General features: G+C 38.8%; 16 protein-coding genes across 16 annotated transcripts; 7 read left to right on the top strand and 9 right to left on the bottom strand.

Annotated features, from left to right (window-relative positions):
• Window positions 1–303: 303 nt before the first annotated feature.
• GCK72_008015 (uncharacterized protein) lies at window positions 304–1,432 on the top strand (the record flags this gene model as incomplete). Its single annotated transcript, XM_003105694.2, has 3 exons — window positions 304–452; window positions 515–1,249; window positions 1,294–1,432. 3 exons carry the CDS (start codon window positions 304–306, stop codon window positions 1,430–1,432), a joined length of 1,023 nt encoding a protein of 340 aa, XP_003105742.2.
• Window positions 1,433–1,875: 443 nt separating this feature from the next.
• GCK72_008014 (uncharacterized protein) lies at window positions 1,876–2,538 on the top strand (the record flags this gene model as incomplete). The annotated part of the gene is made up of 2 exons (XM_053726595.1): window positions 1,876–1,940; window positions 1,989–2,538. The coding sequence occupies 2 exons, from the start codon at window positions 1,876–1,878 to the stop codon at window positions 2,536–2,538; spliced, it is 615 nt and encodes a 204-aa protein (XP_053590789.1).
• A 1,062-nt stretch (window positions 2,539–3,600) lies between these two features.
• Window positions 3,601–4,941, top strand: GCK72_008013 (uncharacterized protein; the record flags this gene model as incomplete). Its single annotated transcript, XM_003105766.2, has 3 exons — window positions 3,601–3,902; window positions 3,959–4,702; window positions 4,755–4,941. The coding sequence occupies 3 exons, from the start codon at window positions 3,601–3,603 to the stop codon at window positions 4,939–4,941; spliced, it is 1,233 nt and encodes a 410-aa protein (XP_003105814.2).
• A 508-nt stretch (window positions 4,942–5,449) lies between these two features.
• On the bottom strand, window positions 5,450–6,399 carry GCK72_008012 (uncharacterized protein; the record flags this gene model as incomplete). The annotated part of the gene is made up of 3 exons (XM_053726594.1): window positions 5,450–5,549; window positions 5,601–6,281; window positions 6,335–6,399. The coding sequence occupies 3 exons, from the start codon at window positions 6,397–6,399 to the stop codon at window positions 5,450–5,452; spliced, it is 846 nt and encodes a 281-aa protein (XP_053590788.1).
• Window positions 6,400–7,009: 610 nt separating this feature from the next.
• GCK72_008011 (uncharacterized protein) lies at window positions 7,010–7,950 on the bottom strand (the record flags this gene model as incomplete). Its single annotated transcript, XM_003105634.2, has 3 exons — window positions 7,010–7,109; window positions 7,161–7,832; window positions 7,886–7,950. 3 exons carry the CDS (start codon window positions 7,948–7,950, stop codon window positions 7,010–7,012), a joined length of 837 nt encoding a protein of 278 aa, XP_003105682.2.
• Window positions 7,951–8,257: 307 nt separating this feature from the next.
• Window positions 8,258–9,223, bottom strand: GCK72_008010 (uncharacterized protein; the record flags this gene model as incomplete). Its single annotated transcript, XM_053726593.1, has 4 exons — window positions 8,258–8,378; window positions 8,421–8,466; window positions 8,653–9,113; window positions 9,159–9,223. 4 exons carry the CDS (start codon window positions 9,221–9,223, stop codon window positions 8,258–8,260), a joined length of 693 nt encoding a protein of 230 aa, XP_053590787.1.
• A 997-nt stretch (window positions 9,224–10,220) lies between these two features.
• On the bottom strand, window positions 10,221–11,183 carry GCK72_008009 (uncharacterized protein; the record flags this gene model as incomplete). The annotated part of the gene is made up of 3 exons (XM_003105673.2): window positions 10,221–10,374; window positions 10,420–11,070; window positions 11,119–11,183. 3 exons carry the CDS (start codon window positions 11,181–11,183, stop codon window positions 10,221–10,223), a joined length of 870 nt encoding a protein of 289 aa, XP_003105721.2.
• Window positions 11,184–12,030: 847 nt separating this feature from the next.
• GCK72_008008 (uncharacterized protein) lies at window positions 12,031–12,961 on the bottom strand (the record flags this gene model as incomplete). Its single annotated transcript, XM_003105777.2, has 3 exons — window positions 12,031–12,130; window positions 12,184–12,843; window positions 12,897–12,961. 3 exons carry the CDS (start codon window positions 12,959–12,961, stop codon window positions 12,031–12,033), a joined length of 825 nt encoding a protein of 274 aa, XP_003105825.2.
• A 479-nt stretch (window positions 12,962–13,440) lies between these two features.
• On the top strand, window positions 13,441–14,456 carry GCK72_008007 (uncharacterized protein; the record flags this gene model as incomplete). The annotated part of the gene is made up of 4 exons (XM_053726592.1): window positions 13,441–13,505; window positions 13,570–13,879; window positions 14,093–14,274; window positions 14,327–14,456. The coding sequence occupies 4 exons, from the start codon at window positions 13,441–13,443 to the stop codon at window positions 14,454–14,456; spliced, it is 687 nt and encodes a 228-aa protein (XP_053590786.1).
• Window positions 14,457–15,532: 1,076 nt separating this feature from the next.
• Window positions 15,533–16,536, bottom strand: GCK72_008006 (uncharacterized protein; the record flags this gene model as incomplete). Its single annotated transcript, XM_053726591.1, has 3 exons — window positions 15,533–15,665; window positions 15,714–16,409; window positions 16,472–16,536. 3 exons carry the CDS (start codon window positions 16,534–16,536, stop codon window positions 15,533–15,535), a joined length of 894 nt encoding a protein of 297 aa, XP_053590785.1.
• Window positions 16,537–17,347: 811 nt separating this feature from the next.
• Window positions 17,348–17,891, bottom strand: GCK72_008005 (uncharacterized protein; the record flags this gene model as incomplete). The annotated part of the gene is made up of 2 exons (XM_053726590.1): window positions 17,348–17,483; window positions 17,536–17,891. The coding sequence occupies 2 exons, from the start codon at window positions 17,889–17,891 to the stop codon at window positions 17,348–17,350; spliced, it is 492 nt and encodes a 163-aa protein (XP_053590784.1).
• Window positions 17,892–18,882: 991 nt separating this feature from the next.
• GCK72_008004 (uncharacterized protein) lies at window positions 18,883–19,831 on the bottom strand (the record flags this gene model as incomplete). The annotated part of the gene is made up of 2 exons (XM_003105778.2): window positions 18,883–19,714; window positions 19,767–19,831. The coding sequence occupies 2 exons, from the start codon at window positions 19,829–19,831 to the stop codon at window positions 18,883–18,885; spliced, it is 897 nt and encodes a 298-aa protein (XP_003105826.2).
• A 421-nt stretch (window positions 19,832–20,252) lies between these two features.
• Window positions 20,253–21,241, top strand: GCK72_008003 (uncharacterized protein; the record flags this gene model as incomplete). Its single annotated transcript, XM_003105717.2, has 3 exons — window positions 20,253–20,317; window positions 20,362–21,066; window positions 21,112–21,241. The coding sequence occupies 3 exons, from the start codon at window positions 20,253–20,255 to the stop codon at window positions 21,239–21,241; spliced, it is 900 nt and encodes a 299-aa protein (XP_003105765.2).
• A 450-nt stretch (window positions 21,242–21,691) lies between these two features.
• On the top strand, window positions 21,692–22,686 carry GCK72_008002 (uncharacterized protein; the record flags this gene model as incomplete). The annotated part of the gene is made up of 3 exons (XM_003105755.2): window positions 21,692–21,756; window positions 21,810–22,514; window positions 22,563–22,686. The coding sequence occupies 3 exons, from the start codon at window positions 21,692–21,694 to the stop codon at window positions 22,684–22,686; spliced, it is 894 nt and encodes a 297-aa protein (XP_003105803.2).
• A 639-nt stretch (window positions 22,687–23,325) lies between these two features.
• Window positions 23,326–24,347, bottom strand: GCK72_008001 (uncharacterized protein; the record flags this gene model as incomplete). The annotated part of the gene is made up of 3 exons (XM_053726589.1): window positions 23,326–23,467; window positions 23,512–24,237; window positions 24,283–24,347. 3 exons carry the CDS (start codon window positions 24,345–24,347, stop codon window positions 23,326–23,328), a joined length of 933 nt encoding a protein of 310 aa, XP_053590783.1.
• A 204-nt stretch (window positions 24,348–24,551) lies between these two features.
• Window positions 24,552–25,582, top strand: GCK72_008000 (uncharacterized protein; the record flags this gene model as incomplete). Its single annotated transcript, XM_003105745.2, has 3 exons — window positions 24,552–24,694; window positions 24,747–25,397; window positions 25,447–25,582. 3 exons carry the CDS (start codon window positions 24,552–24,554, stop codon window positions 25,580–25,582), a joined length of 930 nt encoding a protein of 309 aa, XP_003105793.2.
• Window positions 25,583–25,654: the final 72 nt, after the last annotated feature.

Below are 25,654 nucleotides of genomic sequence, written 5' to 3'. Positions count from 1 at the left end.
ATTTCTCTCGTGATCTGTTGGCTAACTGTACATATGTGTGCTTAGGAATACTGTAGATAACAAAGAGAATAGAATGACCAGATCCATTAACAGACCCATTAGCACCCCGAGTGACGTGACAGGTGACATCTGACCTTCTCCGCCTGGCCCCGCCTCCTCCGTCTCCAATTCCTCCACCCAGCGCACCCGCACACAGTCAACCAGTCAGTCCCTCATTCCTTTCATGAATCTTTTTTTTAAAGTATAATTAACCAAAATTGTTCTACAATGGACAAAAATACAACGACTACACTACCTTTCTCAATGAGGTACTATTCAGCAAAGAATCCCAAAAGATGCCCTGGTCGCACCAATTACCCTGCACCCACCAGACCCATTATTATAAGAACGCCTCCGGTTCTCACCTATCCTGCTCTCAAATGTATTTTGGAGTTCATAGATGTTGCAAAACGGTTAGTTATTTTCATTTTTATCCAGTTAAACAATCCGTTTTCATTCATTTGTCTTTTTTTAGACTCAACATCACCGCCCGTACGAAATCCCTCAAAATCATCGATAAATCGGTTCCGCTCCGTCTCCCGACTCTTCAACTATGCTCCGACCGTATCATCATTCACAATCTAGGCATTCGAAGCGTTCTACAATATCGCGTAGATATTTTCTACAAAGATCAATATGTGAAAGGAGGGATGGTTAATTTTGGTAAAATAGAAGCCATGCGAAGGTTGTTTAAGTACTATCTTGGTGATAGATCTAATATTTACGTGGATTCTATTGTTTTCGAGGAAAAGGTACGGAATCTGTTACCTCCGGAGCTCAACTTCACAATCAATAAATTGGAAACTCATTACTGTAGCTTTGGAGAATTTCTACCGATGATTAACCCAAATAGCTTCCCACTCCGAAAATTGTCTATGGTGTATCCAGAAATTCTCTCAAACCTCACTCTCGACCACCCAATCGTTCATTCTGCTGGACACCTGTACTTGAATGTGGGCACTCGTGGAGACCAATCACCAATGTCTGATATCCAAAAGCTTTGTAATAAGAGTGCATTTATCAAGTCTATAAGCATGAAATCTGATGATTGTGTGAAGATAATAAGATATTGGAGGGAGAATGGGAAGGAGGTTGGCACAAAGTTTATCTTCACCTTTTATCTGCCGAATTGCATTGTTCCAATGATAAAAGCACTGCAAGAGCCATTCGAGGAGTTCCAGGACAAGTTGGAAGGGCTTAACGAGCGGCGGTGAGTGATAAGCTGGAAATTTTTCTTAAACATAAAAATTTTAGATTTATCGCTGGTCTGCCACGATTTGCGATTCCAATCAACAATCATTCAACAGTTATTCTGGCATACACCATTTTTGCGATGGTGGATAGGAAAAGAGAGGCACAGATTGTATTGAATGTGGTGTCAACGACTGCATAATTATCTTATTCTGCAATTTACCTGAAAACTTCCTGATTTTCCTAATTTTTCTTGATTCCTTCATGACTTTTCCTGACTTTTTCTGATTTTTCCTGATTTTTCTGACTTTTTATACTAAAATTTTACCTATAAAGCATTCACAAAAGTTCTATTTTTCATATAAATCTTAGATCCAGGATTCCTGAAATGGAGTGGCAATCGGCCTGCACTAAAGACCCCCCCCCCCCAATCTATTTTCCCAGACAACGTGGCAGTGACAGATGGTATTTGACAATTATGGGGATGTATGGACTCTTGTATTCCGTAGGAGATGACATTGACACAGTTGATGACGTAGCAGGTGACATGTGACGCCGCCTCCTTTTGGCCCATCTCGGCCTCCGCCTTTTCCCCTACTGTCCACATTACTTTATTCTTTACCATTCCATCCTCACACAGTGACGATGACTCCCCCGCTCTCATATCCTGCTCTTAAATCTGTATTGGAGTATGTGAAGGTTGAAAAACGGTAGGTCATCCTGGATGTGTTTATAAAAGTTTTCCAGATTAATTTCAGAATCCATCTCATGGCCCGTAGCAAATTTCTTCAACGAATCGATAAGGCAATACCTGTCTACGTGAAACAATTTTGTATGCATACACACTATCTAAGTCTCGACGACTTTCAATTTGAGGTAGAACATAAACCGTGGTACAGAAACGAGGACAAGAAGAATGGAAAGTTACTGATGAGATATTTAAAAGGGAGATCAAGTGTCAATGTAGACAGGGCTATCTTCTCCTGTGTCAATACTTCTCAGGATTTTTCTGTGAAACTTGACTTCACAATCAACAAATTGAAAACTATGTCCTGTAATCTAGAAGCCTTGGTCCCAATTATCAATCCGCGCAGTTTTTCGCTCACAGATCTTTCCTTGAGAATTGATAGGCACACTAATGTCGACCTTGAAATAGTTCGTTCTGCCCAACGTGTCATTTTTGGCAGAAGCGATGAAATTATCGGTCTTGAGAAGCTTCCGAACAAAAGTGTGTACCTCCGACGTCAACCCCTTACTGATGTCGTAAGAATTATTAAATATTGGATTCAACATGGAAAGGAAGTTTGATATTTTTATTTAACTATTTGAATATACAGTAAATGACACTGGAGGACAGGTAAAGTCCCTCACGAGACTAAACCTGAGAAAAGGAAACCGGGAAATAAGGAATTATAAAATAGGTGTTGGGCAAGGGGGAAGGAGAATAATGAAGAAAAAAAATCAGAATCGTGCAATATTATTTACAAGAAGAGACTTGAATTCCGATGGGCAAAGGAAATGAGGGACATTAATAGTTAAGGCATTCCAAATTGGTATTAGTTTTGGTAAAATAGAAGCCATGCGAAGGTTGTTTAAGTACTATCTTGGTGATAGATCTAATATTTACGTGGATTCTATTGTTTTCGAGGAAGAGGTACGGGATCTGTTACCTCCGGAGCTCAACTTCACAATCAATAAGTTGGAAACTCATTACTGTAGCTTTGGAGATTTTCTACCGATGATTAACCCAAATAGCTTCCCACTTCGAAAATTGTAAAAAAACAACGAAATTTGGCCGGAGGACTAACTTTTTCAAAATTTGGATTTCTAGGCCACCAACTTATTTTTTTTCATCGTTTTTTTTTTAAATTTAGGAATATTTAAGAATATGTATACAACAAGGCTAGGCGACTGAAATTTTTAATTCAGTCTGAAAGGATCTTCGAAATGGGTATGATATCAAAAAAAAAATAAGTTGGAAGGCTAGAAATCCAAAAAAAAATCCCCTTTGCGGTTTTTCGGCCATTTTAAAATATTTTTTTCTACTTTTTAATAGGACTGTCTTTTTATACCAATTTTGCTAGATGGGTGTCCCGTGAATAACTTTTTGACAATTTTTGTGCTATTTTTACTTTTTTCTTGACCGGCGACACTTTAACAAATAGCCATCCGGACCGAGTGACATAGAACTCGCCAAGGTCTTTGTTTTGGTGTATTTTTCAGTTCCTAACATTTAGTCTACTTCATCTTCTACTAGAAGAGCCCTCAAAATCTAATTTTCCCAGAGACACTAAAGACGGATACCATCTGTCGACGTGTTATGACAGATGGTATTTGCAGATTTAATCTATTAGCAGACCCGTTAGCACAATGGATGACGTGGCGGCCTCATCCACCATACAATGTGAACCCTCCCAAGTAGTGTTTGCTGATGGATTCTCAGATATTAATAAGTATCACCCTCCACTCACACACTACAACTGTACAGATGCGACACCGCGTACGATCAGAACTTTTCCAACTGCTCCTCATCAGCACGACTCGCCAGAATCTCCTCAGCGTAGCCATCTCTCATTTCATTCTTCCTCAGTCATCCCGCCTACCACTATGCCTATCGTCATCTCCTACCCCGCTCTTCGATGTGTTATCGAGTTTCTCGATGCGGCGAAACGGTAAGTCCCCTTTTTTATTGATTTTCTTATTTTTGTTAACCCTCTCCATTTTTCAGCCAATACGTCACTGCCCGTTGCCCATCCCTCCGCCTAGTCAATCAAACCATACCGCTCCACGTAGAGAATCTGAATATTGGAGAATTATATCTAGAAATCATCGGAAAATCACAATTCTCAGCGCAATTCTTTACAAATCAACAAGTATCGTTTTGGGATAAGAACCATGTGCGTAGAAGGACTGCGAGATTCAATATGGAGCAGAAGGAAGCTATCAAAAAGTTTTATGATTACTGGTTGGGTAGTAGATCAGATATCTATGTGAATCATGTTTCCTTTGGAGGAAGTTCGATGACTATGGGGAATCTTCCGGTGAATTTTAGCTTAACCGTTAATAAGTTTTTAGCAAGTCACGGAAACTTTGAAAGTTTTCTCCCTGCTATCAACCCAGCCAGTTATGCACTGGACAGTGTAGAGATATCTACTACCGGCGTCCTTTCTCTAAACCATCCAGTCCTCCATACCGCCCAGAATCTTACTATCATAACCAACCAAGATACTAATCATGAGCATTTATTAATTAACAAAATTCGAAACAAGAATGTATTCATTGGTTATGAGTTCATAATTCTGGCGGATCTATTAGAGATAATTGAGGATTGGATGTTTTTCAAGAGAGAAATCGGCACAACTTTTACATTTTTCGAAGATTTTCGGAATGATGTGTCTGCGACTTTGAATCAGGTGTATGAAGAGTTACACGATTGTAGAAAGGAGTGGAAGGAGGAAAATAATCAGGAGCAGTGAGTGATAATTAGATAATTTAAAAAATTTTGTTAAATGATGTCTTTTCAGCATGATCCGTGAATACCGCCATTTCTTTATTGAAATCGACGATGCATCCAAGATTTTGGTGTATGGGGAAAGGACTCGAGAGGGAACAGGGTCTCGTGTGGTGTTCAAAGTGGTGGCTATGACAGATGCAGTGGAAGATGTTGATATGGAAGCGGATTATATGGAAGTGGATTATATGGAAGAATAGTGGATCATTCGGTTTTTGAAAAGTTACTGATCTAATACGGACTTAAATAATAATATTTTTTGACTACGATTATTTAATAATATAAATAATTATATGTGCTATAAAATAAATATTTGGTCCTTAATGGTTTTTTTTTGAATGACGATCTCAAAAATTTCAGTATAGCAATTATCGTGAACGTTTTATACAAGTTTAACGAAAATACAAGTTTTACAGATGTTTGAAGTTCAAACGTCTCAGGATTCATAAATTTTTTCATGTTGTGTTGCAGTATACACATGTTTCCTAGCCATATCTTGGCCACTGGCAGGATTTTAATCATTGATTTCGATAATGAAAATAAAACCCTGAGAGGTCATTTCCCTACTGAAATCCCCTTATTTAGTTTGTTGACTGTAGTATTAGTGATGGTATGTTTATTCAGTAGGTGAGAAAGAGAATAGCAGTAGAACTTTAGGAAAATTGAAATAATTTAAAAGAAATTATTAAAGTTGTGTCCTTTATTAGATTATACAACTTTCAAGACCAACTGGTACTTTGGCTTCTCGATTCCATAGACAAAAAGCTTTGAAGTAGAGCTCAATTGAATGGAAAACCCGGAGCAAAAACTGAAAAACATTAGAGGATTAGAAAATGACTCTATACAAGTCACTGCTTACTGCTCATTGATTTCTTCCGAATATCCTCGAGCTCTGCGGAATTCTTCGTGGAAATTAGCCATCACTTCGTCAAGATCAGAATCAGAATTCGCTAAAGAGGACATCAAAAACTCCGTCCTAACCTTTTTCCCATGTTGCATCCAATATTTAATAATTCTTACGACATCAGTTATGGGCAGAAAACGAAATTCAAACCGCGCACTGTTATTCCGAAGCTTCTCAACACCAATCAGATTATTTCTCAATGAGTTTACTTCAAAAATAACTTTTTTGGCAGAATGCACTATTCCACAGTCGACATCAGTGGGCTCTTCGAGAGCAATGGAAAGTACTCTGATTGGAAGACCACAAGGATTGATCATTGGGAGCACGACTTCCAGATTACTGCAGTAAGTTCTCAGTTTGTTAACTTTAAAGTCAAGTTTCACTGGGATCTCTTGAGAAGTCTTGACTCCGGTGAAGACAGCCAAAGCCACATTGATACTCGATCTTCCTTTTAAATAACTCATCAATAACTTTCCATTCTTCTCGACTTCCGGTCGATAATAATGCTTATGTTTCACCGTGAATAGAAAACTGTCTAGACTCAGATTGTCTCCCCGTAAAGAAAAGTATTTTGCGTAGACAGGTATTGTCTTATCGATTCGTTGAAGAAATTTGCTACGGGATGTGAGATGGATTCTGAAATTATAGTTGTCTAGGAAACTTTTAATAAAAACATCAGGATGGCATACCGTTTTTCAACCACCACATACTCCAATACAGATTTTAGTGCAGGATAGGAAAGTGGGGGAGTCATCGTCGTTGTGTGGGAGAGAAATGAGGAAGAATGAGGTAATGTGGACAGTAGGGGAGGAGTAGGAGAGGAGGCGGTGTCAGCTACCATCTGCCACGTCACCATGTCCCTATGCAAATAGCTCAGAGACCCTGGGACCGCTGTGTAGGGAAGGAATGGAGAAGGAATGAGGGAGAAATGAGGAAAGGGTGTTCTGGAAAGAAGGACACGTAACAGAGGTACAGTCCTGACATTTAAAATCGCGTTTGGGTAGTAGGTCATTGTCTGGGGATAGCGGAGCTCATGTTGTAATCAGAATGGGAGATGCTCAAAGTTCCTTATTTTCAGCTGAAAAGTGTTAGAAATATTTATGACCATTACGTAGGTACTGTTGTCTAAACTATCAGCAGGATCCCGATTTGTGTTACGCGCACTAATAAGAAAGGTTCACGAATAAACGGAACTTGTCTTACAAACTTCCCCATAGATAATTTCGGTAATTATTGATGATCTTGTTTATTCAGTAGAAGGGTACAGTAGTAAATCTTTTGGGGTAAATTGGAACAATTGAAAATAAATTATAAAAGTTGTGTCTTTTATCACTGCGCCAGTTTCAACATACGCATGTTGTAGATCACACAACTTTTAAGACCAGCTCGTAGCAGTATTTTCTAATTCCATAGACCAGAAGTTTTGACGAAGAGCTTAACGGAATAGAAAAGCCAGATAAACAACTGAAAATAGATAAACAATTAGACAATGTTTCTATATAAATCACTGCTTACTGTTCATTGATTTCCTCCAAATATCCTCGAGATCTGCAGAATTCTTCTTGCAAATTAGTTATCATATTCCAGAGATCAGAATTCATGAAATAAACGAACGAAAACTCCGTCCCAACTTCCTTTCCATGTTGAATCCAATATTTAATAATTCTTACGACATCAGTTTTGGGCAGATCTCGAAATTCGAATTGCGCACTTTTGCTCCGAAGCTTCTCGACACAAATCAGATTATTTCTCAATGAGCTTACATTAAAACTAACATTTTTGGCAGAATGCACTATTTCATGGTCAACATTAGTGGGCGCCTCGAGAATAATGGAAAGAGCTGTGATTGGAAGACTGCGAGAATTGATCATTGGGAGCACGACTTCAAAATTACAGTAGTAAGTTGTCAATTTGTTGACTTTAAATTCAAGTTTCACTGGGATCTCTTGAGAAGTCTTGAATCCGTAGAGGACAGCGAAAGCCACATTGATACTCGATCTTCCTTTTAAATAACTCATCAATAACTTTCCATTCTTCTCATCTTCCACTCGGCGATAATTATGTTCAACAGCGAATAAGAGTTTGTCTAGTCTCAAATTGTTTCCCTGCATAAAAAAATATTTTGCGTAGACAGGTATTGCTTTATCGATTCGTTGAAGGAAACTGCTACGGGATGTGAGGTGGATTCTAAAATTATATTTATCGGGAAAATTTTTATAAAACATATCATGATGACTTACCGTTTTTCAAGTTCCACATACTCCAATACAAGTTTCAGGGCAGGATATGAGAGTGGGGGAGGCATCGTCGCTGTGGACGGAAGAAATAAGGGAAGAGTGAGGGGAAAGGTGGACAGTAGGGGAGGAGGTGGAGTCAGATGTCACCTGCCACGTCATCAATTGTGTCACTGTGCAATTGACGGAACAGACTCTCAGGATGTTTTTTCTTGTTTGGTGACGTGACATATGCTAGGTGCAGTACTGTCATTTAAGATTGCGTTGGGGTTGTAGATGGAACAAAAATATGGTGAGCAACGCATATCTGTAGCGGAGCCAAATGATAGTGATAATGAAAATGTCAGCCAAAATAGACGAGTCGGGTTTGAACCAGATTCAAACTTCCACAACGCTCAACACAAGTATTGAATCTTCACGATTAACCCTTCCATATACTTGAATCCTGAGTGATGTTCCATTGATTGGTATCAGAAATCTTGGCGCTTCTGGATGGAAACTAAAAATACCAATGATTGTCTGAAAAACCTTTATAACTCACTGATTATCAACCTCCTCCAACTGATTCTGAAACTCATTGAACCGCCCTAAGAAACATTGCAAAATAGAACTGAGCGTTTTATAATGAAGCTGAAACAAATACTCTGTTCCCACTTCTTTTTCATTCTCTATCCAATAATTAATAATAATCAATACAAGAATCTCGATATTAGAGCATTCATGAACTAAGACCTTTTTATTAGGAAGCTTCTCAATCCCAGGGACGCTTATACCTCGTTTGTTTGATTTAAGAATGAGACTCCTGGCGGTATGGACAATGGGATGATCCAGAATAATGACTTGGTTAGTGAGATAAAGCTTTTGGAGTGGGCTCTTGAGGTTAATCATCATATGAAAGTCAGCAATATTGCAGAGATGGGCGCTCAACTTATTAACTGTCATACTTATCTTTACTTGGACGTTTTCCAAATTTCTCACTCCATTGAATAACACCTTGTCCACGTGGATATCCGACTTTCCCTTCAAATAATAAACGAATAACTTCTTGATTATCTCCGCACGTCTTCTCTCCTCCCGCTCCACTTCATCATCCGTCATCTTCCAAAACCGATTGGGTTGGAGAGGCTTATTGTCAATGATCACTTGTCTATTATGTATATCAATGTTCTTTATTCGGAGAGGGATCCGGGTGGCGATTCGTTGAAGGACACGGCTTCGTAGTGTGATGGGAATTCTGAAACAGTTGGTAGATTTCTTAAAAAACTGTTATCAGACTTACCGCTTCAGCGCATCGAGATACTCCAAAACACATCGTAAGCTAAGATAGGTGAGTCCGTTGGGCATCTCTTATGGAGATGAAAAAAAGAAATGGTGGTGTTGGTTAAGTGGATGGACCGTTTATTAGCGATGTGTAGAAATAGATGACGTGGCAGATGGTAAAGCGATTAGCATCCCCTTATGTAAGGTCAGCAAATAAGGTTCTCAGGGTGTCCCCTGTAGATCATACTATTGGACGTCTATTGGTGGAATACTAGCTGTTTAATGAAATAATCTTTATAGAGAATCCTTAGAGAATCGTTATCTTAGATACAAATTCATCGTAAAACTAAAGAATCTGCAGTCAAAAGTTACAAAAAGAGCAATTAGGATTGGATGTGTACAAGAGGAGAAGGGGTGTGGGGCAGGTGCCATCTGCCACGCCATGTTACGTCAGCAATTATGAAAGATTTGATAAGTATCTGACAGTTACTTCTGACTCTACAGTAGTCAACATCGGATCCAATTATCACCTGTAATGTCATTTTTTGTGACGGTGGATATTTAATTAGGTTCTCAGTCCACCCTTATCTTTCATCATCTCGAAGACAGTGAACGACATCTGTTCCGAAAGACACATCTACCGTCCAGGGGATTTGAGAGATTCGAATTAGTTAAAAAAATAAAATTCAAGTGCCAATTAAAACATTTGATTAGTTTATTGTGCATGGAAAGCCATATTCACTAATTCCCTGCTAGTTTATGACTAACAAGGGATCTCCATAGGGTGATAGGGGAAAGTTTTATAAAAAGTGCAACTGTTCCGACAAAGATATTGTTTCCGAAACAAAAACCCCTACTAGGGGCCAAGTTACAGTTCGATTTGTCACACATATAGGCTCGCATTTTATAGAAGAAGGTCTATGTGTTAAATAAAGTTTATTGGCTTGTTGAATATGAAAAACGAAAGTGAAATAACATCGGAAAACCAAAAAGGCGGAGTAGATAACGGTCAATTGGACAAAAAATTTGGAAAATCATAACAGAGTAAATATAAGAATTGGGAAAATCACATCCAAATGCTTTACAACAATTTCACATCAAGCTTCCCTTCATCTGACATTGCCACAACCTTCAACACTATGAGAAATTGGATACGTCGTCCTAAAGTTTTCTTGATCTTATACATTTGAATCTTTGCGTCTCCTTCAATTGGAATTGTATGAGATGATGAGAATCTGAAAAATAGACGGATTAAAAACTGTCCTTACTTTATTGCTTACCTTTCCATAGCCCCCGTCCAATTGTTTTGAAACTCATTGAACTGTTGATACAACGCTCTCAACATTCCACTGAAATCATCTTGATTTGAATAAGACAGCGTGCAAATTGTCCCGATTTCTTTTCCATGCTCCATCCAGTGTCTCATCATTCTTACAGTATCCCCCACGTGAAGTCCACCAGTGTATTTCAATGAAATACGCTTATTGGGCAACCTCTCAATGTCAGGTAACAAAGAAATGGTCTCCTTTCCGTAGTAGATTTCAAAACGTACGTTTTTAGCGGAGTGCACCAATTCATGGTTGACAGTAGCATGGTTGACAGTAGAAGGGACAACAATGAGGTCAGTGGGCGGGGACTTTATAAAAGGTGCTACGTGCTCCAAAACACAAAAATCTAAGGATAATTCATTAACTATCAGGTTGAGTTTCAATGGAATTTTCTCAGCAGAATTTATCTGGTAGAAGGTAACCATATGCGCATGAATATGCGGTCTTCCTTCTAAATACCGCCTGGTAAATTTCGAAATGTGTATATCGAGCGATCGTCCTTCTATGCTTACCAAATTATTGTATAGAGTCATATTGTGTATCCGGAGAGGTAAACTGTTATCGAATCGTTGAAGGGTCCTGCTACGTATGGTCAAGATGATTCTGAACATATATAAAATCACAGGGAAATCCCTGAGTACTATAACCTACCGTGGACGGTAATTCAAAAATTCCAATACTGAACGAAGAGCGGGGTAGGAGAGTTGGCCAGGCATCTGGAGGGGAAGACCGAACGGGTTAACTAGACGAGAAGACTAAATGAGTGGGGAGTCTGTCTGCACAAGACGCAGGAGGCGGAGCTTAATGTATGTTTGCGCAGGAAACCATAATAGGTCATGCGTAATTCACACCTAATTATCATAATGGTGTTCTCTGTCTTCCAACCCGCTGCGATTGAGTTATGTTGTGGGAATAATGAAAGATATATGAATGTGAGTGCTCTTAATTAGTTCGTGATCCGAAGGTCGATCTCTCCTTCACCATACTCTCATTTATCACCTTCATTATCCTCAAAAATGCATCCCGCACTCTTCATCACCCTTATTTCTTAAACGTATCCAACTCATATTCGTACGTTTCTCAGAATTTATGACATTTTTTGTAGGCAACAAATTGAAAATTAGTTCAATACCGCATAGATCGAGATAAATTGATGAAAACCGAATACTCCTCAACAATTTATCGGTATCTGTCAATTCTAATAATGGAATCATGTTTGAGGCCAAGGAAGACTACATGGTCTGATTTTTGAGCATCTCAGAGATAGTTCTGACATTTAAGATTTTCCTAGGCTTATCCTAGTCACCAGCAAGATTTCACTGATTTGTTTAATAATTAGTGATGTTAATGTTTATTCAGTAGATTTGAAGGGAACAGTAGTGTAACTTTATGAGAAAAATAGAATACTTATTGCGAAATTTTTACTGCGTCAGTTTTATCACCACTCTGAACATAAGTTGTTGTGAATCGTAGTAATCTTTTGGTTAAATATTAGATGAAAAAAGTATGCAAAAAGGTTGATAATGAAATTTCAATTAACGAGTAACGCACGCATGTTGTAGATCACACAACTTTCAAGATCAACTGGTCCAAGTGTTTTCCAATTCCATAAACAAGAAGCTTTGACGTAGAGCTTAACGGAATAGAAAAGCCGGAAAAACAACTGAAAATAAATGAATAATTAGGCATTGTTTTTATATATAAATCACTGCTTACTGTTCATTGATTTCCTCCGAATATCCTCGAGATCTGCTGAATTCTTCTTGCAAATTAGCCATCATATTCCTGAGATCAGAATTCGTGGAATAGCCGGTCGAAAACTCCGTCCCAACTTCCTTTCCATGTTGAATCCAATATTTAATAATTCTTACGACATCAGTAAGGGGTTGACATCGGAGGTACATTCTTTTGTTCGGAAGTTTCTCAAGACCGATAACTTCCTTGCTTGTGCTAAAAATGACACGTTTGGCAGAGCGAACTATTTCAAGGTCGACATTAGTGGGCTCATTGACAGCCATGGAAAGCTCTGTGATTGGAAAACTGCGAGGATCGATCATTGGGATCACGGCGTCAAGATTACAGCAGATAGTTTGCAATTTGTTGACTGTCAAGTCAAGTTTTACAGGAATATCTTCGGAAGTCTTGACTTTGGAGAAGCAAGCCAAATTGATATTAACACTTGATCTTTGTTTTAAATAACTCCTCAATAACTCTCCATTCTTCTCGTCCTCCATGTTCTTGTCCCACGATTGATGTTTTACATTGAATTGAAAACCGTCTAGACTTAGATCTCCCCATATAGAAAAAGATTTTGCGTAGACAGGTGTTGTCTTATCGATTCGTTGCAGAAATTTGCTACGGGATGTGAGGTGGATTCTGAAATTATATTTATCGGGGAAACTTTTATGAAAATATCCAGGATGACTTACCGTTTTTCAAGTTCCACATACTCCAATACAGATTTAAGGGCAGGATAGGAGAGTGCGGGATGCATCGTCGCTGTTTGTGTGGATGGAATGAGGGAGGAATGAGGTAGTATGGACAGTAGGGGAAAAGGCGTGGTCGAGACGGGCAAGGTGGAGGAGGGGTCAGATGCCAGCTGCCACGTCACTCAAAGAACCTCATCCTACAGACAATTAAAAAATGTGTACTGGAAGAATTTTGGATTAGATAAGTGAAGTCATCTGCCATCTCGTCATGTTTATTATTGGCTATTAAGTAAGAAACGGTCTTCTTTTCTCGATTTAGAACACTTTGGCATTATGGGTTAGGGAAACCCTGATTCGCACTTGATCTATTAACACCTATGATATTGTCGTAGATGGTCTCTAACCCTGGGCCCCCACAGGTTCTCAAAGCCTCTGAACTATTTACACAGAAACACAGTACCGTGACAGATGGTATCTCGACCCCTACCTCCCCTACTGTCCACATTACTTCATTCTTTTCTCATTCCTTCCCTACACAGTGACAATGCCTCCCCCACTATCCTATCCTGCACTGAAACTCGTATTGGAGTATTTGGAAGCGAAGAAACGGTTAGTAATCTTTAGCTTTTGTGATTTTTGTAAATCACCCCCATTCTGAACAACACTCTTCCAGGTATCATATTACATCTCGTAATAGTGGTCTTCAAAAAATTGATTATCTAATTCCTCTCCGCGTCGGAACCCTCACTATATGGAAAGATACCTCGGTTTCCCTAGACGATTCAGAATACATGACGGACTATATGAACAGGAAAACTAATAGAGAAGTGAACAAAGAATTTAAAATTTATAAAGCAAAAGGAAAATTAATGAAGAAATATTTGGAAAGAAGACCTAATATTCTCGTGGATCGTGTTGAATTCAACAATTTGAAGTTTTATAAACGAGCTCCCGTGAAACTCAACTTGATCATCAATACATTGGTAACAATGGGTTGTTCCGATTTTAGGAATTTTTTTCCTATGATCGCTCCCCGCAGCTTCCCATTAAAAAAACTGGAAATAACTCAAGAGAAATCAATTAATATTGATAATACAGTTGTTCATACCACTGAAGATGTGATTTTTCACTTTATTCAACCGAACGAACTGATTAAAGGCGTTGAAAAACTTCAGACTAAGAAACTGACAATTCAGAATATTATGAGTAAAAACGTCGATGCTGTGAAAATTATCAAAGACTGGATGAAAAACGGAAGGAAAATTGGAACAGAGTACTTGCTCTGCTTCTCTTTTGGTGTTTGGATCAAAGGAGTGTTGAAAGATTTGACAAGAGAATTCAATGAGTTTCAAAACGATTTGAAGGGGATCAATGTGCGGTAAGCAATTATTCAGAATGATTTCTAGTTCTTCATTTGTTTTATATTACAGATTTCTTGCCAGAGAGCCGCGGTTTTCGATTCCAATGAGCCCAACATCAAAGATTATCATCTATGGAACTCGGACACTGTCAAGCCACGGCACCGTCTATCAGTTGGTGTTGAAGGTGGTCTCGGTATAACCTGGATTTTACTGCTGTCTCAGTTCTAACGTCTAGTTCCATACTTGTTAGGGTCGTAGCAGAATTAAAGCCCGGATAATTGGCGTAAAAATTCAAAATTTAGATTTTTTGAACTTTTTGAAAAATTTATTTTTTTTTGAAGCCGGGCTTTGATTCATTTGTGTCCTAAAATCTCTCAACTTTAATTTAAGCTTTGCATACTCCTTTGCATCTCACAGTTTTTTTTCTCTTACATTTTCTAACTTCATAATTAAACCATTTTTCTGTTGTATTTGTTCAGCTTCCACCTATCGGAGATCGGAAAACATTCATTTTTTACATCATTTCAATAATTGCTCCCCATATCGTTATGCCATCTGAAAAAACTAATAAATAATTATATTAGTAATACGATTTTATACATTTTCAGCATCTTCCAATTTTCGACCGAGTTATTATGAGCCACCCTATAGCTTTCGGTCTTGTCAATGTGTTCTGAACCGAAAAACAACATATGAAGTTAAACATGATGACGTGGCAGATGACGTCACTTATCTAATCCATCATTCTTCCAGTAGACAAGTTTTAATTGTCTGTCTCTGAGATTCCTCCTCTACTGTCCGCAGTACGTACCTTATTCTTCTCTGATTCCTTCCTCACACAGCGGCGATGCCTCCCCCGCTCTCCTATCTTGCACTAAAATCTGTATTGGAGTATGTAGATGCTGAAGCTCATTTCAATAGGTATTAGGGCCCGTTGACATGACAGAAAGCTACCGGGTGGCTCATAATAACTTTGTCGGTATTCTGAAAAATTGCCGGATACGTCTAGAATCCGGTTAGTGATATCTTTCTTTATTAGTTTTTAAGATGACATAACAATATGAGGAATATTGATTTTTAAAAAGTGGTCGAGAAGGCGGGCCCAAGGATATAGTATCCCTCAGTGTCTTTTCAGATCGGGTGGTAACAGGAAGAAAGAAACAGCTTGAAGATGAATGAGAAAAAAGACAAAGAGATGTGAAGGAGTATGGAAAATTCAAATTGAGATTGAGAGGTTTTAGGAGACAAATGAATAATTGCGCAAAAGTAACATCACTAATCCGTAGAGACCACCTTTAACACAAGTTGATAGACGGTATTGCCCTTTGACTGTATCCGAGTTCCATAGATGATAATCTTTGATGTTGGGCTCATTGGAATCAAAAACCGTGATGCTCCCCTGAGAAACCTGTAAAATTAAAATCAAGAATTGGGAATTATTCTGAATATCGCTTACCGCCCATTGATCCCCTTCATGTTTTGGAACTCATTGAACTCTTTTTTCAAATCTCTCAGCGTTTGTCCGAAATAAATATCAAAAGAGAAAGAGAGCAAATACTCCGTTCCAACTTCCCTCCCGTTATTCATCCAGTCCTTGATAATTTTCACTGCATCAACGTTTCCATCCATAATATTCTGAATTGTCAATTTCTTTCTCTGAAGTTTTTCAATTCCGTTCATCGGTTCGTTCGGTTGAATAAACTGAAGAATCACGTCTTCAGTAGTATTAACAACTGGATGATCAATATCGATTGTGTTCTCTTGAGCAATCTCCAGTTTTTTTAATGGGAAGCTGCGGGCATCGAGGATGGGAAGAAAATTCGTGAAAACAACGGAACAACAGAATGTTTCCAATTTATTAGTAATCAAGTTTAGTTTCAGGGGAACTTGTTCATAACCCTTCACATAGTTGAAATGAACGCAACCCACGTGGATATTAGGTCTCCCTTCCAAATACTTCTTCATTAATTTTTTTTTTGCTACATGAACCTTTAAGAGTTCGTACTCTTCTCTATCTGTTTTCCAATTTATATACACGTGCTTATAGTCCGCGCTGTATTCTAATTCGTCCAGGGAAACACGGTAATCTTTCCATGCAGTGAGATTTCCGGCGCGAAGAGGAATTAGATAATCGATTTTTTGAAGAGCACTACTACGAGATGTTATTTTATATCTAAAAAATGAAGTGTTTCACAAAAATTAAAGATCACTAACCGTTTGTTCGCTTCCAAATACTCCAATACAAGTTTCAGGGCAGGATAGGATAGAGGAGGAGGCATCGTCACTGTGTAGAGATGGAATGGGGGAGAATGTTGTGGAAAAGTGACTGGAAAGGAGGAGGTGGGGCCAAGATGCCACGTCACCGTGTCCCTGTGCAAATAGCTCATAGATTCCTCAGGGGTATTTTGAAACCTAATAAAATTAGATATCAGTGACCCGATTCTAGACGTTTCCAGCAATTAAGAGCTCATTAAAAAAACGTCATTTTAGAATACCGATAAAGTTATTATGAGCCACCCTGTAGCTTTCTGCCATGTCAACGGGTCCTGATACTAATTGAAATGAGCTTAATCAAGTGTCATGGGGTGTACGTCGAGTGCTGATAGAGGGGTATCTCTAACCCATATTTTGCTAAGTTTTTGGCTTAGCCAAATGCAGAAAATTATTTTTATGGGGTTGAGCTAGTAGAGCAACATAGAAATCGTTTCATGGAGAGAGCATGATAGACGCATTGTTATTTATTCAGGAAACATACATCAACTTTCATTAAAAAATTTATTGAGTGGAGTCAATTTTCAAAGTAGTTGTTGAGTTGTGATGAGATAATGAATCAGGTTACTGATATTTTTCTTTATTAGATATTAAAATGACATAACGATATGAGGAACAATGATAAAGAAAAAATGGTCGAGGAGGCGGGCACAAGGATATAGTATCCCTTACTGTCTTTTCAGATATGGGTGATAGCAGGAAGAAACCAACAGTTAGAAGATACATGATAAAAGTCAAGAAGATGTAAAAGTGTATTGAACATTTAAATTGAAAATGAGAAACTTTAGGACACAAATGAATAATTACGCAAAAAATCCATCACTCATCCGTAGAGACCACCTTCAACACAAGTTGATAGACAGTGCCGTCCTTTGACTGTATCTCAGTTCCAAAGATGATAATCTTGGATATTGGGTTTATTGGAATCAAAAATCGCGGTTGTTTGTTGAGAAATCTGTAAAATAAAACAAATGTAGAACTAGAAACAACTCTCAGTAATCGCTTACCGCACATTGATCCCCTCCAAATCGTTCTGGAACTCATTGAATTCTCTCTTTAAATCTTTCAACATTCCTTCGATCCAAAGATCAAAAGAGAAGCAGAGGAAATACTCCGTTCCAATTTTCCTTCCGTTTTTCTTCCAGTCTTTGATAATTTTCACAGCATCGACGTTTCTGGTCATAATATTCCGAATAGTCAATTTCTCTCTCTGAAGTTTTTCTATGCCGTTCATTGGTTCATACGGTTGGTTAAACTGAAGAATCACGTTTTCAGTGGTATGAACAACTGGATGATCAACATTAATTGATTCCTCTTGAGTAATTTCCAGTTTTTTCAATGGGAAGCTCCGGGAGTCTATCATTGGAAGAAAATTCCTAAAATCGGAACAACAGAATGTTTCCAATTTATTGATAAGTAAGTTGAGTTTCAAGGGAACTTGTTTATAAGACTTCACATAGTAGAAATAAACGCAACCCACATGGATATTAGGTTTTCCTTCCAAATACTTCTTCATTAATTTTGCAAAAAGTGCCCCTTTATAGTCCGTTTTGTATTCTAAATAGTCTAAGGAAACAGAGGTATCTTTCCATATAGTGACGGTTCCGGCGCGAAGAGGAATTAGATAATCAATTTTTTGAAGACCCACATTACGAGATGTAATATGAAATCTGAAAGTGTTGTTTAGAATGGGGGGATTTACAAAAATCACAAAAACTAAAGATTACTAACCGTTTTTTCGCTTCCAAATACTCCAATACAAGTTTCAGTGCAGGATAGGATAGTGGGGGAGGCATCGTCACTGTGTAGGGAAGAAATGAAGAAAAAATGAGGTAATTGTGGACAGTAGGGGAGGTAGCGGGGCCGAGATACCATCTGCCACGTCATTGCTGCGCAAATAGCTCAGAGACCTTGATAACCTGTGGGGGGCCCAGGGCTAGAGACCATCTGGCACATTGTCATGGGTGCTAATAGATCGGATGCTAATCTCAGGGGTTTTCCTCACCTGTATGTTGCTAAGTAGTTGGGTTGGCCAAATGCAAAAAATCAGTTTTATTTGGGATAGAACACATGATATTCGAAAAAAAAACAAGATAAATAGTATTGAAATGAATGTGAATTAAAAATGCAAAAAAAGAGGTTAACAGATGTAATTAGAACAGAAAATTTAGCAGGTTGGATTTGGAGGAGGCGGGCCCAAAGTTGAGCAACATAAAACAAATTGAAGGGGAATACTGGCGCTTGAGACATAAATAGCTTAAACAATAAAAACAGAAAAAATGGGATCTTAACAGAATTATTTTTCAGATGTTCCAAAATCTTATAGGCTTCTTCAAGCGTCTGTAGAGAGAAATTTATAGGGAGGAGACAATTTTCAAAGTAGCAGTTGATTTGAAATCTGTGTCCCCAGTATACTTGTCAACAGTGACATGAATAGACTTTGATCCTCTGATTGGGATTGAATATCTGTTGTTGGATATGTCCGTATTCTTGAATTCCCCGAATTCTGCATCGAATAACCCCACGAGAGCACCCTTTCCACGTTGAAAAGGAAAAATGAACGTGGACTCCAATTCCCTTCCATTATCGATCCAATACCTAATCAACGCCATCACATCCACCAGTTCTTCTTTCTTGAAGTCAAAGAATACACTTTTGTTGCACAGCTTATCAATAGCAATTACTTGCAGAGGGTCACAATCCTGTATGAACCTCATTTTGAGTTCATTTGCAAATCGGATAGCCGGGTAATTCAAATGCTCGGGTTCGTTTACTGAGGTGGCCAGTTTCTTCAACGGAAAACTATCCGGATTGATAAATGGAAGGACATGCGCAAAATTCGGACATCTTGAGTCGATCTCATTGACTGTGTAAGTAAAACCAGTCGTTGTGTGAATATACTCCATTTTATGATCAAAATACGCCTTATTCACACGAATGACAGCTCTCTCTCCAAAATAATTCTCTAACATTCTTGTCAAGGCCTTTGTGACGCTTAAACTTCCCGGTTTATAGCTTTTGTGAATTTCACCTTTCGAACAAAATTGGAGTTGATCGCATGGGCCGAATTGAATTAACGTTGAGTTGAGTATCACGTCTGCGTAACACACGTGGTGAGAATCGAAAACAAGAGGGATCGGCTTTTCGATACGTTGAAGGGACGGGCTGCGAGCGGCAATGTGGATTCTGAAAAAGATAATTAGAACAAATGTTAAATTTCTCATCAATAAAAAAATACCGTCTAGCAGGGTCCAAAAACTCCAAAACACACTTTAGGGCAGGATAGGAGAGGGGGGGAGGCATCGTCGATGAGAATGAAGAGGAAGAACAAGATAACGGTGGTTTGGAGGGAAGGCGTGTCTCTATGCAGTCAAACCACGCCCTTAACCTTATTGGAGATCCCGGTCTGCCACGTCACCTGCCACTGCGGACGATGTGGCAGATGATGTCACCTATCTATTCCACCGCAGACATTTGTTAATTGTCTGTAGGAGGAGATTCTCTGAGTGACATGGCAGCTGGCATCTGGGGGAAGATAATGGGTCTGAGAACCTAATTTAATAGATACCGTCACAATAGACGTCTTTACCGCCTCTAAATCTATTTGCGACCTGACACATGATGACGTTACAGGTGCTAATTGGGTCCTCCCTCCTGCCCTCCACCTCCCTCTCCACCCAACTAACCCACTGTTTCCTCATTATTTTCTTCTTCCACATTAGAGATGTCCAACGGACTCACCTATCTTAGCCTACGATGTGTTTTGGAGTATCTCGATGCGCTGAAGCGGTAAGTCTCCTTTCAGTTTTTTTGAAATCTACCAACTGTTTCAGAATTCCCATCACACTACGAAGCCGTGTCCTCCAACGAATCGACAACTCAATCCCTCTCCGAGTGAAGAACATTAATATACAGAACACCCATTTGATCATAGACACCAAGTCTCTCCAATCATACGCTCAATATGAGTTTTGGTTAATGACGGATGATGAAGTGAAGCGGGAGGAGAGAAGACGTGCGGAGGTAATGAAAGAGTTGTTTGTTCAATATTTGAGAGGAAAGTCAAATATCTACGTGGACAAGGTGTTATTCAATAAAGTGAACAATCTTGAAACCGTCCAAGTAAAGATACCTATAACAGCTAATAAGTTGAGCGCGTATCTCTGCAACATTGCTGACCTTAATATGATGATTAGCTCCCCACTCCAAGAGCTTTGTCTTAATAATCAACCATTTATTGTGGACTATCCCATTGTTCATACCGCCCGGAGCTTAATTCTTAAATCAAACAAACGAGGTATAAGCGTCCCTGGGATTGAGAAGCTTCCTAATAAAAAGGTCTTGGTAATAGCTACTTATGATTGCTCTCGTATCGAGAGACTTATATTGAGGATTATTAGATATTGGATGAAGAATGGGAAAGACGTGGGAACGGAGTATTTGTTTGAGCTTCATTATAATGTGCTTGGTTCTATTTTGCAACGTTTCTTAAGGCGGTTCTATAAGTTTCAGGACCTGTTGGAGGAGGTTGATGATCAGTGAGTTATTACAGGTTTTTTTATAAAACAATTATTGATACTCAGATTCCACCCAGAAGCGCCGCGGTTTCTGATACCAATCAATGGAACATCGCTCAGGATTCAGGTTTATGTAAGGGTTAAGCCAGACGATCGTAGAAATTCAACACTTGTGTTGAGCGTTGTGGAAGTTTGAATCTCTCATAATCATTATCATTATCATTCAGAACCATGTTGCTCACCATATTTCGTTCCTAATTCTCGAATAAGACCTTATTTTTTAATCTCGCTGCATCAAATAAAAACATTTTTTCTTGTTTTTTGGATTATACTTGTGTTCGTACAATACTTATTTCTGTTGGCTATCTAAGAACATAAGAAGCCGTGATAATATTGCTCACAACATTTCACTGGAGTCCGCTGACCTACAGTATCCCTGAGACTCTGAGGAGATTCCAGGCACGATGACGTGGCAGATGGCATCAGGGCCCGCTTCTTTCCCTCTATCCCCCCACTAGACAGTGTCATCGTGTGCAGTGGCAGACCTTCGAAAGGCCCTCAAGGAAGTTAAGGGCGTGGCCTGCATGAAGACACGCCTTCCCTTCAGACCATCGTTATCTTATTATTTCCCTTCATTCTCATCGAGATGTCTCCACCGCTTTCCTATCCTGGTCTCAAGTGTGTTTTGGAGTTTTTGGACACGAAGAAACGGTAAGTAATTTTTCAATAAGAATAGCTTATTCAAAGCTTTTTCAAGTTTTTAGGATTCATCTGACATCCCGCAGTCGTTCTCTTCGAAAAATCGATGACTCCATACCTTTTCGAGCAAAAATTCTACGTATATGGGAAAACTGCTTACTCCTGGATGATATAGTATTCCAACCCGATTTAGAAAGAATTGCTGACACTGACAAGGAGGTCATCGAGCGATTGAAGAGGGAGGAAGCTAAGGGAAAAGAAATGATTGCTTTTTTGATAAGGAGATTTAATATTCATGTAGACGAAGTTACGTTCTGCGATGTAAAGTCTCTGCATGAGTGTCCTGTTGGAAAACTTGACTTGATAGTTAACAAGATTTCAAACAGTGGAAGCGACTTTGAAGAGTTCCTTCCTATGATCGATAAACGCAGTTTCCCACTGACAGAGTTCAGTTGTCTAGTCAAGGGTCCCATCAATCATCCCATTGTACATTCAGCTAAACATTTGGACTTTATGATGTACCAGTGCCACACAAAGTTTCCTGGTGTAGAGAAGCTGCCAAATAAAAGTGCAGTGTTCCGGCATTATGGTCTCAACAGTGGCGACATTCTGGAAATAATCAAGTATTGGATGAAACATGGAAAAGAAAAGGGCACCGAGTTCTTGTTTGGCTATGAGAAAAAACAAAGTGAATCCCTGAAGACAATGTTCAAGTTAATGGTAGAACAGTTTCTTCAGTATCAGAATAACTTGGAGGGAGTCAGTGAGAAGTGAGTTGTGAAATAGATTCTTGAAAGCATAAATTATTTCCTTTTCAGATTTCTCCCCAAACATCCACGATTCCTGATTCCAGTTGATTCAACAAAGAGGATTCAGGTATTCGGAAGAGTTCCACCAAAACGCTATTACGATCCACAACAACTTGTGTTGAGAGTAGTGTAACTGTTCTGTTCTATCTACACTCAAAATTTACCTTTTTTGCATTTATAATTCCCATTCATTTTTACATTATTCTCAGTGCTTTTTTCAAAAATCATGTGGTCTATGGTTGTCGTACCTTTCAACTTTAAATTAAGTTCCACATATTATCATTGATTACCCAATTAACCAATTTTCTATCGTTCTGCTAAACTCAATCCAATAAATTTTGTTTTCTGCATTTCTGTGGTGAGAATATCTTACGTATACTATCTGTCGATTTGAAACTTCACGCGAAAAAGCTTGTCCACATGAAAAGTTTGATAGCTCATAACTCGGCTCATATAGACATTTAGCTGGTTTTGACTACAGAAAAGGACTCCTCGTGGTCGAAAATACTTAAAACCAAATTCATTGGTCGTTTGAAAGTGGCGTCTCCAAAATCTTCCCTTGACTTCCCAAAACTGATTTTTTTCATTTGGCAAACCCTACAACTTAGCAACATATGGTTGAGGGAAAACCTTGAGATTAGCAACCGATCTATTAGCACCATTATATACCCCAGAATCTTGAAAAATATTAACTATGGGGAAACCTTGTTTATTAGATTAAATGTAATTAAATGTAACAGAATGACCAAAAAAAGTTGCATAAAATATACGTTTAATGAGCTCTTGGGACAACACTCAATACAAGTTGCACTGGGTTGATAAATCGGTTCACAGGAACCCTTTCCATGCCATAGAAAAGTAGTTTCGAGGTTGCAGTGAGTGGAATTTCGAATCGTGAAAACTCAGGGTTGATTCTGGAAACTTATATTTATCAAATGTTCTATTTTATAACACTTACTGATTGTCTGCTCTCTCTAAAACCCTATGGAACTCTCTGCTCACTGCTGATGTTACCAGGCGGATAAACATTGGTTCGAAGTAAGTAAACAAGAACTTTGTCCCAATCTCCTTCCCATTTGCCATCCAATGCCTGATAATTCTCAACACGTCGGCAGTTTGAAGGTGATGATATTCAACGAACACATTTTTGTTCCGAAGCAAATGAATATCCGGAAGTCCTGTAGATGAATCAATTTCCAGAATTTTTGCAGAATGGATTATAGGATGATCTAGAAGAACATCCGAGTCTCCAGTTCTCACGATTTTCAAGTATTCCAATGGGAAGCTGCTTGGATTGATGTTAGGCAGAAAACGAAGATAATTGCAGTGATAAACACCTAATTTGTTGATAGTGAAAGTGAGATTTGGGTTGAGAGGAATATGAGAGTCGGTTGAACTAAAGACAAGATGGTTCACAAGTAGATTAGCCCGCAAATAGTTATTATACAACTTGTGCATCACCGCACTCTCCTCCTCTTCCCATCTCACTCTTTGCTCTGGTACCTCTCTAAGCATATCTTTTCTCGTCACATTATTTTTAAACAAAATCGAAAGATGATGTGGGACATGTACTACAAAATCATTTTGAGATATTTCGATAGCACATATCCCGAGTGTATTCATACGGTATGGAATCTCATTATCGATACGTTGGAGGGTAGCGTTGCGGGCGGTGATATGGATTCTAAAAAGGGATCGGCTGAAATTTAAGGTTATAGGGATGTCTTACCGTCTAGCAGGGTCCAAAAACTCCAAAACACACTTGAGGCCAGGATAGGAGAGAGGGGGAGGCATTGAGTGGGGAAGGAATGGGGAGAAGAATAAGGTAATGTGGAAAGTAGGGGGAGGAGGCGGGGCCGAGATAACATCTGCCACGTCATTATGTTTCTGTGCAAATAGGTTAGAAACCCTAAGAACCTGTAGTACTAAAGTACTAGAGACCGTCTGTCACATTGTCATAGGTGCTAATAGATTGGATTCTAATCTAAGGGTTTCCATATGCAGATGGTATCTAGGCCCCGCCTCCTCCCTACTGTCCACATTGCCTCATTCTTCTCCCCATTCCTTCCCCACTCAATGCCTCCCCCACTATCCAATCCTCCACTGAAACTTGTATTGGAGTATTTGGATGTGAAGAAACGGTAAGTTATCTTTAATTTTTGTAATTTTTTATTCTCAACAAGACTCTTCCAGGTATCACATTACATCTCGTAATAGTGCTCTTCAAAAAATAGATAAGACAATCCCTTTTCACGTGAAATATCTTAGAATATGGAATGGTTGTGTTTATCTAGAAGAACTGCACGAACTCTTTCATGAAGCAAAAGAACAATTAGTGAAAAAGTATTTGGAAGGGAGACCTAATATCCACGTGGATCGCGCTAAATTTCTCTATATGAAATCTTATGAACAAGTTCCCCTGAAACTCAACTTGATCATCAATACATTGGTAACAATGGGTTGTTCCGATTTTAGGAATTTTCTTCCAATGATCGATTCCCGCAGCTTCCCACTGAAAAAGCTGAAACTTATTCAAGAGGAATCAATTGATGCTGATCATCCAATTATTCATACTACCGAAGATGTGGTTTTTCAGTTCAACGGAGAGAACGAATTGATTAAAGGCATTGAAAAACTTCAGAGAGAGAAACTGACTATTCAGAATATTGGCTATAAAAACGTCGATGCAGTGAAAATTATCAAAGACTGGATAAAGAACGGAAGGAAAATTGGAACGGAGTATTTCCTCTGTTTCACTTTTCAGTATTGGATTCGATGGGTGCTGATAGATTTAGAAAAAGAATTTGATGAGTTCCAAAACGATTTGGAAGGGATCAATGTGCAGTAAGCGATTTATCAGAATTATTTCCTACTTTTCATTCATTATTTACAGATTTCTTGCCAGAGAGCCGCGGTTTTCGATTCCAATAAACCCAACATCCAAGATTATCATCTACGGAACTGAGATACAGTCAAAGGACCGCACCGTCTATCAACTTGTGTTTAAGGTGGTCTCTACTGATGAGTGATGGATTTTCGCGTAATGTAATGATCCATTTGTGTCCTAAAAGCTCTTAACTTCAATTAAAATGTTCAATGCC

The sequence above is a fragment of the Caenorhabditis remanei genome, chromosome II, assembly GCF_010183535.1.
Source record: "Caenorhabditis remanei strain PX506 chromosome II, whole genome shotgun sequence".
Lineage (NCBI taxonomy): Eukaryota > Metazoa > Nematoda > Chromadorea > Rhabditida > Rhabditidae > Caenorhabditis > Caenorhabditis remanei.
Note: the sequence above shows the minus strand (reverse complement) of the source record. Positions and strands in the feature narration are given on the sequence as shown.